The sequence below is a fragment of the Talpa occidentalis genome, unplaced genomic scaffold (genome assembly GCF_014898055.3).
Source record: "Talpa occidentalis isolate TD23 unplaced genomic scaffold, MPIMG_talOcc4v2.1 talOcc4.11, whole genome shotgun sequence".
Lineage (NCBI taxonomy): Eukaryota > Metazoa > Chordata > Mammalia > Eulipotyphla > Talpidae > Talpa > Talpa occidentalis.
In genome coordinates this window covers 92,052,168-92,062,081 of record NW_023601104.1, presented here as the reverse complement: position 1 = coordinate 92,062,081, position 9,914 = coordinate 92,052,168, and the positions used below count along the sequence as shown (strand labels likewise).

General features: G+C 45.7%; 1 protein-coding gene across 1 annotated transcript; it reads left to right on the top strand.

Moving 5' to 3' along the window:
• The first annotated feature begins 170 nt into the window (after positions 1–170).
• ZC2HC1C (zinc finger C2HC-type containing 1C) lies at positions 171–9,246 on the top strand. Its single transcript, XM_037502000.2, has 3 exons — positions 171–282; positions 1,712–3,061; positions 8,381–9,246. The coding sequence occupies exons 2-3, from the start codon at positions 1,730–1,732 to the stop codon at positions 8,642–8,644; spliced, it is 1,596 nt and encodes a 531-aa protein (XP_037357897.1). The 5' UTR covers positions 171–282; positions 1,712–1,729; the 3' UTR covers positions 8,645–9,246.
• Positions 9,247–9,914: the final 668 nt, after the last annotated feature.

The window sequence follows — 9,914 nt, the reverse complement described above, 5'->3', positions numbered from 1 at the left end:
TCCCCCGGTGCAAGGCTGGGCCGAGCTGCGGAGCTGGGGGGCTCCCGCACCAGCGCCGCGCGGGCCGGCTGCACCCCCCTCTGCGGGCGGCTCCCGGGCCCGCGCGCGGACTGCGCATGCGCCCTCCCGGGTGGACGCGGGAGGGGGCGCTGGTCTCCAGGCAACGGGAATAACAGAGGCCTGCGGGGAGCGCCCGCGCGGTGGTCGGTTGGGCGGGTGTCGGGTCGGGAAAACTAGGTCCTGGGGTGTCCCCTGAACAAGAGCTGTCCGCGAGAGTCTCAGGTACGCGGAAGGGTGGGGACACACGGGAACACAGCACCCTCAATCTCCTGGGGACCCGATGGACGGGAAAACGAGAGGTTGTCCCCAAAGCGAAGTCCCTAGGGGGGCGCCCTGATTGACCCCCAGGACAGAACTTCACTTCTGAGTCCCGAATTAATTAATTAATTAATTTTTTAAGCTGAAGATTTTTTATTTATATATTTTTTACATCATTGTTCATTTTTTAAAAAATTTTTATCTTTTTCAACAATATTTGCTTCCCCCAACTCACTCAGGTGTAGTCCCCATAGAATTTCCTTCCCCAAGGCACCCGTGCACCATCACCTCAGTCCCCTGTGCTCCTCCCTCCCTCCCTCTGATCCCTCTCCCTCCTCCTCCCCTGCAGGATGTCTCTGATTCATAATTGTCCATTTTTGATTTGTTGTGTTTTGTACTGTTATTATTTTTTTACACTGATGTCTTATTGGGTTCCCCTATATTCCTGCTATAAGTGAAACCATCCGATATTTTTCTTTTTCCTTCTGGCTTATTTCACGGAGCATAATTCCTTCTAGCTCCATCCACATTGCTGAGAATGGCATGAGTTTATCTTTTTAATTGCCGAATAATATTCCATTGTGTATATATACCACATCTTCTTGATCCAGTCATCTATTTTGGGGCATTTGGGTTGTTTCCAGGTTTCACCTATTGTAAACAGTGCTGCAATAAACATAGGTGTACAGGTGTTCTTTTGAATCAATGTTTTTGTGTCCTTTGGGTAGATCCCTAGCAGTGGAATTTAAACCCACACTGCTAGGTCAGGTGGACTCCAGTTCTTAGATTACAGACCCTCCACCCTCCATGCCCACCGAGATAGTTGAGGGGACTGCTAGGGTGAGATTTTGACAGCCAGACACCTGTAGCAGGCCCTGGGCGGCCTCTGAGGTCTTTGGAGTCAGCAGGAAGAAAGCCCCGAGAGCTCTTTATGCCATATACCTGTAAAATGTTGGTGGGCAGAAGGGGGGGGGGCAGGGTTGACATGAGCCTAAGTCCATTTCAGTTCAGGTGAAGAAACTGGAGCCAGCCAGGGGAAGTTGCCTGGCCTTGCCACAGGCCTTATACCTGACTTTCAATCCAACAGCTCTTTCCACTGACTACAGAGGACACTGTAATGTGGCAGGGGCAGTTCCTGTGTGTGGCAGAGGCTGGTGACAGGGACACTAATATTCCATTCATTTTTTCATCCTCGGGACCTAACACGGTCCTTGGCACATGGTCAGCACTCACCAAATGCTGATTGAAAGAGAGCTCTGACAGACCCAGCACCACTGTCTCTAGAAAAATTTAGGGGGAAATATATGGATAGGAAAAATGTAGTAATAGTCTACTTCTGCAGTAGAGGTGAACCCCAAACTTCTTACAAATATCTGATTTACATCTCTCCTAGGCTTCAGTCAGGCCCTGAATGGCTGGTCTCCAGTTGGCGCCACGTCTGCCTATGGATGTTATGCTCCCTTATAATAAAGCAGAAGCTCCAGGACTCCACTCAATCAAACAAGACCCCTATGAACGAGGTGACTCTTCTCAGAAGTCCTCAGTGATGCATCTGAGGGACAATTTCCAGCAAAAGCTTTTGAGTAACAAAGAACTGACACGGGACAATCTCTATACTCACCCCAAATGGACCGCCTGCCAGAAAGTCCAGAGCCACTCCTATCCCCACTGTGCTGGAATCAGTCAACAAGATTCAGGAAGCAATCCCCAGGGACAAGCAAAGTGTTTTTTTTACTCATCCAGCCCTCAATCCTTGTTTCCCGAAACAAATAACCAGGACTTCATCCCCTTTACAAAGAAGAGAGTGGGAGTGGACCGGGCGTACCCACTGAAACCTGTGTTCCATCGGAAGTCTCGAAGTACAGGTGAGGCTGGCACATCCGGGGACCAAAATGTCTCCTCAAAACTCACTGAGCCAAGAGAGTTTTCATCCAGCAGTTTTGACTCAAGGAACTGGACTAATTCATCTGTGTTTGGTACTGTTCTTGCTGCCACAGACAGGGAGAGCGCCATGGCAAGCTACCATAGGACCGAGTGGGTGCAAATCCAGAGACTAGAGGCTGAAGGGGAGAGCCTAGAGGAGGAAATCCGAAGAAAAGAGACCCTCTTGAAGGAAAAGCTGAAGAAGACAGAGGAGGAACTCAGAAGGATCCAGAGGGAAAAAGAAGAGGCTGAGGAAAATGAGAAAAGAGAGCTACAGAGAGTGACACACCCCAGGAGGAGAGCTAAAGGGAATAACAACGCCACAAACAGGCCTGCCTTCTCCCCAGAACCCGGGTCTGAGGAAGTGTACAGCAGAGACAGGAGAGAGGATAAAACTTGGAGACAATCTCAAGAAAATTCTAGTCCATTCCAGTTCTCTGATTATGGAATACAGAAGCTCAAAAGGGAAAGACTGGTGGCAAGCAATAACAAAATGCACAACCGTGTCTCCGGGCCACTGACAGACAAGACTTCTCAGTCTCCAGAAGCTCCAGGCAGTCCTTTGCGGGGATACACCAGCAATTCTAGCTTGTCCAGACCACCGGACTCCTCAGGTTCCAGCTGTTCCGCTGAAGAGCCGGAGCTGGGCGAGTGCAGCCATTGTGGACGCAAGTTTCTCTTGCTCAGGCTGGAGAAACACTCCAGCGTCTGCAGCAGGATGCAGGGTTCCAAGAGGAAAGTGTTTGATTCCTCCAGAGCCCGGGCCAAAGGCACAGAACTAGAGCAGTACTTGAACTGGAAGGGGCCAGCCTCAGCCAAGGTAACAGGGCCTGATGGATTTAACTTTGAGTAAGGGGTCAGGGATAAGAGCCTGTTAAACCCTCATCAATTTTCTTTAGAAAAATTTCTTGTACCCCATAGGGAGAAAGTGAGAATCAACATTGTCTGCTATTAGCCATTGTGACAGGCTTTTCTTACGATCCTCACCACACCCTGTGAAGGTTTTATTATCTCTGATTCTATCAGTTCGAAAATCAAGTCTCAGTGAGGTTAAGTTACTTGCTTAAAATCACAGTTTGAAATGTCAGAGTTAGCCTATAAATCTGAGTCAGGATGACTCCAAAATCTAGATTTAAAAAATATATGTTCTTTTAATTATAAAATATATACTATAGAAAATTTAAAAGACAAGGAAAATATAAAGAAGAAAATTCTGCAGCATTTCATTGCCCTGAGAGAATTCCCTTGCTTTTTATAATATACTCTGCCACTTCCCCAAAGTAGCATGCTGCTACTCTTATGATTGTATCTTCTTTTTAAAGATGGGCCCACTTTGAATATACCTTCTTAGTAAACACACGAAACACAGCTGGGTTTGGAATTCTTTTTCTACCCATTTAGAGTGTATGCACTGCAGAGGTAAAGAACTTTATTTTTGGTTATCTCTCAAAACATTTCTAGCTGCAGAAAAACTAGGTTGTAAAAAGCAAGAACCTTAATAAGACACATGACAAGTTTCAGAGATCTTCACAGACACATCTGGAGAGTCAGAACAGATTGTCTTATAAATATCCCACTCTGTTGAGTTTACCGCTTGGATTTAAAGTGAGTGTTTCTCAGTGTGGCATGCTGACAAGCTTCATTTTAGCCCTTGTAGTGTATGTTAGAAGAATATAGCAACATAGTAAGCCCTTAATGTCCAGCAATCTTGAATGTAAAGAAAAACAGTAATTAACAGTAAGGGGTATAAAGTGAAAGTGGTAAGCAAATCATTCAAAGTTTGGGAATGCCTAGACCACATGAGTTCACAGGCCCCACCCATTCTAATATTCTAGCAAAATATAAGCATGTCATTCTGTGATCATTTCTTTCCAACCCTCCCTTTCCTGCACTAGCACCTTTTGTTCGTACCTGCTTTACAATCTATGTGCATGTTTGCTGGGGCCTTTAAAAACACATTTATCGGGGCCTCCCTGGTGGCGCTAGCGGTTGAGCGCTGGGTTGCGAAGCTGCCCGCAGCCTCTGCAATGTCGGTTCGATCCCCAGCTGCTCCCCGGCCACAGGAGGAGGGTCCCACATGGCGCGCAGACCTCTCCTGCCGCCCGATGCTCCCCTCAGCAGTGTACTTCGTCACTCTGCCTGGTCTGCTCCCCACTCTGGCTCTGGTGAATTCTCTCACCCTCTTCTGACTGTACCCAGTGCTTGTATAAATAAATAAATAAATCTTTTTTTTTTTTTAAACTGGCATGATTTATTCTACATGCACTCCAGAGCAGGCAGAAGGACCGAAGTACACTGCTGAGGTCTGCGCGCCATGTACCCTCCTCCGGTGGCTGGGAGCAGATGCTTGCTGGCAGCTTAGCGCTCAATAAATAAATAAATCTTAAAAAAAAAAAACCACACATTTATCGGATGGCTGTTAGAAGTTATTTGCATTAAGAGTTATTTTTCCAGTACAATTTGGAGGATTACCATAAGCAAATTCCTTCAGTTTTCAGAGATAATCCCTAAAAACTATTTTCCAATAAGAAGTCAACATTTTGCTCTTGTTGATAATTCTGTGACCACCAGTTCCTGTTCTTTCCTGTTTTATTTCTGGTCAATCCAAGAATCCACTGGAGTGCTCTCTGTCCCGTTGTAGCAGTTTACTTCTGGCCAGAACCTTAAACATCTTATTCTTCTTAAATTCCTATACCCAGTTGTAGAGAAGCAAAAGAATTGGGTTTCTGCGATCAGATACCTTGGAAAGTGATTTGGGGAATGTGTTGCTTTGAGCACCAAGGCAGAAAGGACCCGACTTGAGGTGCACTCCCGTCCTTGGAAAAGTCTCAAGTCTTATTCCCAAGCTTTGTGTTTCAGGAAGACAGGTGATGTGAGTCTCCCTGTCATTCCTTCAGCGCACTCACAACAGGTGGTTTTTCTTGTATCCTTTAATCTTCATATACCTTCTAGCAAACTCTTACTCACGTCCCTGTACTTAAGCACTTGAGCACAGGGACCACATTGTTGTGCTTTATGGTTAATAAATGCTAAGTGGATAAAATTTCAACACGATGAAGGAATAAAATGTACATATCATAGAGTCGAGGAACTTTCCCTTAATTCTTTTTGTTTCCTGGATACATCTAACACTGATGCTCTTGCCTTCATGTCTGTTTTAGTAAGAGACTTTCCCGACAGCTCCCTCCTTTGATAGCCATCTCTTCCTATTAGTCATCTTAAAAAATCACAGCTCACCAAACAGGTACTTGTCTCCTTTCTTTTATCTTCTTTTGAAAATTAATTTTTTTAACATAAATAATGTTTGACTACATTTTAAAAGCCAGATAATGCCCTATAATGCAGATCGGCAGTCTCCTGTCTCATTGCTCTCCAGCCCCTCAATTTCCCCTGGGGCAGTCCTCAGTTCTGTCAGATGACCTCTGCTGTCCAGCTCCCTATTTCTAAATAACATGCTTATTTTCTTGATTTATCAATTTTGCACACACTGTGTTGACTTCCTCTTATGGACACTGTGGGTTAAGGTCTTTTTCATATCCCTGCTCCTCCTACTATGCTTCTCTTATCCTTCTGTTGGAGTAGAATCACAATTTTGGGTTAAATCAGTAATCAGCTTTTGCATTCTAATGGCCATGTAAATTTTGTTCCCTCATGACTGAACAATTCTGTTCCTGCTCAATGCACTTGGAGTTAATAAGTGATTCAGGTTGTCATTAGTTTGCTTTCCTACGTGACTGTCTCTAATTCCCCAGCACTCCTTCCTGCGCCCCCAGGCCCATGTCTGACACCTGTTACTGTTTTTGTAAGTGTGCAAGCACCTCTCATAATCTCTCTGTCTGACATCTGTACTTGGGGATCCTGCCTTCCACCACTCTCTGTGCCCCTGCTCCAGTCTGCACTGCTTGTTCTCAATGTGCAGACCTGATGTTTTGGGGTTTCTCTTTACTTCTCTTCTGTGTTGGGTTGCTTGTTCCTGGCCTGCTGTATCTTCTTTTTTTTTTTTTCCTTTTTTAAAATTTTTATTTATTTATGTATACAAGCACTGGGTACAGTCAGAAGCGCGGGAGGGTGAGAGAATTCACGAGAGCCAGAGCAGGGAGCAGAGCAGGCAGAAGGACCGAAGTACACTGCTGAGGGGAGCAGCGGGCGGCAGGAGAGGTCTGCGCGCCATGTGGGACCCTCCTGCGGTGGCCGGGGAGCAGCCGGGGATCAAACCAGCGCTGCAGAGGCTGCGGGCAGCTTCGCAACCCAGCGCTCAACCGCCGCGCCACTGGGGAGGCCCCTGTATCTTCTTTTTTCTGGCGTTTCTCCTTTTCCTTGCTTTTCTGAACTTTACTAGGAAAAGTACATGGGAGGAATATTTTTTATATTGGAATGAATGAAAATATACACAGCCTATATTTGATGAATGATAGGGCCAGGTATAGAATTCGAGGTGGAAAGGATTTTGTTTGAACTTTTAAGGTATTTTCCCCACTAACCTTTTTTTTTTTTTTTTTGAATGAGAAATGTGATGACATTTTGATTCTGGCTCTGTTACATAAAACCAACTTTTTTTCCTGAAAGCATATTATTTATTTTCTTCTCATGCTTGCTTTTAATTTTGGCATACCAGTTAATCAGGTGTTGGGTTGACTTTCTAATTTTCTAATCTTTTCAACTTTTCATTTTGATCTTTTCCTCCCATTCTGAATAATTTCTTGACATTACCACATTCCTATTTTTTTTAAAAGATTTATTTATGCACACAAGAACTGGGGTACAGGCCAGAGGTGTGGGGGGGTGAGAGGATTCACCAGAGATAGAGTGGGGAACAGAACAGGCAGATCTGCTGAAATACACTGCTGAGGGGAGCAGTGGGTGAGTCAGGAGAGGTCTGCTGCGCCATGTGGGTAGCTTCCTGGCCGGCCGGGGGATCGAACTCATGCTTCAGAGGCTGCGGATAGATTTATAGTGCTGTGTTTAACTCCTTGCACCACCATGGAGGCCCCACATTCCTATTTTTATTTTCAGTTATCAAAGTCTTAATTTATAATAGTTCTTTCTAGTTCTGAGTTTTCCTTTTTCATATTACATATATTCTTATTTTTTAAGATTTATTTATGCATATAAGAATTGGGGTACAGGTCAGAGGTGAGGGGGGATGAGAGGATTCACCAGAGACAGAGTGGGGAGCAGAATAGGCATATTGACTGAAATGCACTGCAGAGGGGAGCAGCAGGCGAGTCAGGAGAGGTGATGACACTTAACCCCTTGTGGCACCAGGGAGGCCCCTTATTCTTCTTTTATAGATATAATCTATTCTATTACTTTTGTTGATATTATGGGTTTTATTGAAAAAAAATTTTCTTCTGCCACCAGCCTTATTGCTGCTTCCAGACTGCGCAGCGTATATGTTCATGGGCTTGTATTGGTTCCTATCTTGTTAGGGTTTTACTCAAATAACTGGATAAACTTAGCTGTCCATTCATATTTAAGCTTTTTGTGGGGCTTGTTGATTAAGGGAGTTATCAAAGAGTGAGCCTTCCAGCTGGGACCCCCAGAGTCAGCACCCACTGACTTTTCTCGCGACTGCGCGGTGCATCCAGAGAACCCTTCAGTCACCTGCGAAGGTGCCAGCGAGTGCTGGGTACTCTGGAGGTGAGTGGGGGAAGAAGGCTGCCAAGTCCACACTTCATCATGCTCTCTTGCACTTAATCCCCATTTTCAGCCCTGAGATTAACCATGTTTCCACTGTGCTTGGCTTTCCTGAGTCTGAAACATGTCAATCAATTTTTGCAGAGAATGAGCCCCTGTTCTCCTCTGAGGGTGCTGGAAGGGTTGGACACTGGCTGTGCAAGGTGGCAGAGACCTGGGGGCCAACCATTTTCAGTCCAGCATCCCTTCCCCTTGCCACACTCTGGGACTTCTGAGCCCTGAGCCTTTCCCTGATTCTGCTGAGAAAACAGTTTGCCGTTCAGTACTATCCCCCTTTGCAGGCCTCGTATAAGTGCCTCCACTCTGGCCAGTCATCACTGTGCCTTTCCTGCTCTCTCTGACCTGGCGGACTAATGCGCTTTTTATTTCCTGTCACTCTAGTGGAGCCTCAAGGAAAGGAGAGAAATGCCAAGATAAATGACCAGTTTCCTTCTACTTACAGGCTGAAGTGCCTCCAAAGAGCAACTGGAGACAGAAGCATGAATCTTTCATCCGCACCCTCCGTCAGGCTCGGGAGGTCCAGCAGATAATTGCCAAAGGTGGAAACCCCGTTGACTTGCCGCCCATCCTGCCTGCAGAAAATCCAGACTATATTCAGTGTCCTCACTGTAGCCGCTACTTTGCTCCCAAGGTGGTTGAGAGGCACGTTCCCAAGTGTAAGACCATCAAGAACCGCCCTCCACCTCCAAGGAAGCATTGCAGTTGAGCAGAAAATAGTGGCACCTTCCTCGACAGTTTGGAAGGCTCTGCTTCTCTTTAGCAGTACACTGGAGAACAATTTGATGCAAAGTAGAAACAACTAAAAATTTCACGTCTCCCAGACACGCCTGCAGCACTGAAATCTGTGAGGAGACCCACTGCTCAGCAGCATGAGGCAGAAAGCAGCCTTAGCTTCCCAGCAGATTCCCCCCTCAGGCTGGTGAGCCTGTTACCGCCCTAAGAACTAATAGGTGAAGACACTCCGCGTAGTGAGCAGGCTGCATTATACTCTTCTCACAGGTCTTTGCTTGGGGGTTGTGCTAAGTGTCTGCATGTGGGGTGCCTTCTGGCCACTGCTTCTGCAATGTATGGCTGTGGTTCCTGTTAGCTCTTCTTGCTTTTACAAGAAGTTGGCTCATGAAGATGAGTTGATGTCAGAGGATTGTAATCACCTAATTGGTATCTCTTACAAGAGATGAGATTTTTGCTGGAAGCAAGTGTAAGTCTCTCCTTGACCTCCCTGTTGCATGGTCCTGTACAAAAGCCAATAAACATATGGAAGCCAGGGCACCAGGGTATCGGAGCCCCTCCCTGTGGTGTACTATGTGACACGCGGAGCCTCGTCTTTGTGCAGTTGACAGGATGGGGTGCGGAAAGCACACTCCTAAGTCTCTGCATTTGTTCTAATTGGTTTCGTATGTTAAAAAAAAATTCAGCTATTCTAGCACTCTTTCAAATCATGTTGGTTGGAAGGCTTTCTGAAATGCAGCAACAAAATCTACCAGCAAAGCAAACTGGGATTTTGCAGTGTCATGTGTCCCTGCTGCTTGCACCACAGTAAACTTCTATTTCAGAAAGTAAACTCAAGGGACATGACCAGATCGTTTTAATATTCCTTGTAGAATCATGCCTAGTGCAAGTCACCTTTGTAATCAGGCCCTCAAGACATGCGTTTCAGGGACTTAAAATAACAAGAGTGATTTCTAGACTTAAATGGGAGAAGCGAAGGCCCACTGATAGGGGGGCTATCAGTTGAGGTGGGATGAAGGAGCATAACTGATCTGAAATAGTTAAGATTATCCCCCCAAAGGTGTCCATTTGTTAGTTTAAAATACTAGAGAAAGAGCACCCTACTTGATCGGGGCAGTGGTGACCAGGCACACAACAAATTGATGTATTACTAAACAACAAATGGCCTCTCATTTCATTTCCTCTGTGACTCGTGAGGAGTGGGGGGCTCACAAGTCAGACCAATTTGATTTTTTTTTTTAAAGATT

Excerpts from the sequence above, each read along its gene's own strand:
- ZC2HC1C (XM_037502000.2), top strand. The coding sequence starts at position 1,730 with ATGGCTGGTCTCCAGTTGGCGCCACGTCTGCCTATGGATGTTATGCTC. Across the intron at positions 3,062-8,380 it reads AGGGGCCAGCCTCAGCCAAG|GCTGAAGTGCCTCCAAAGAG; the intron begins GTAACAGGGCCT and ends TTCTACTTACAG.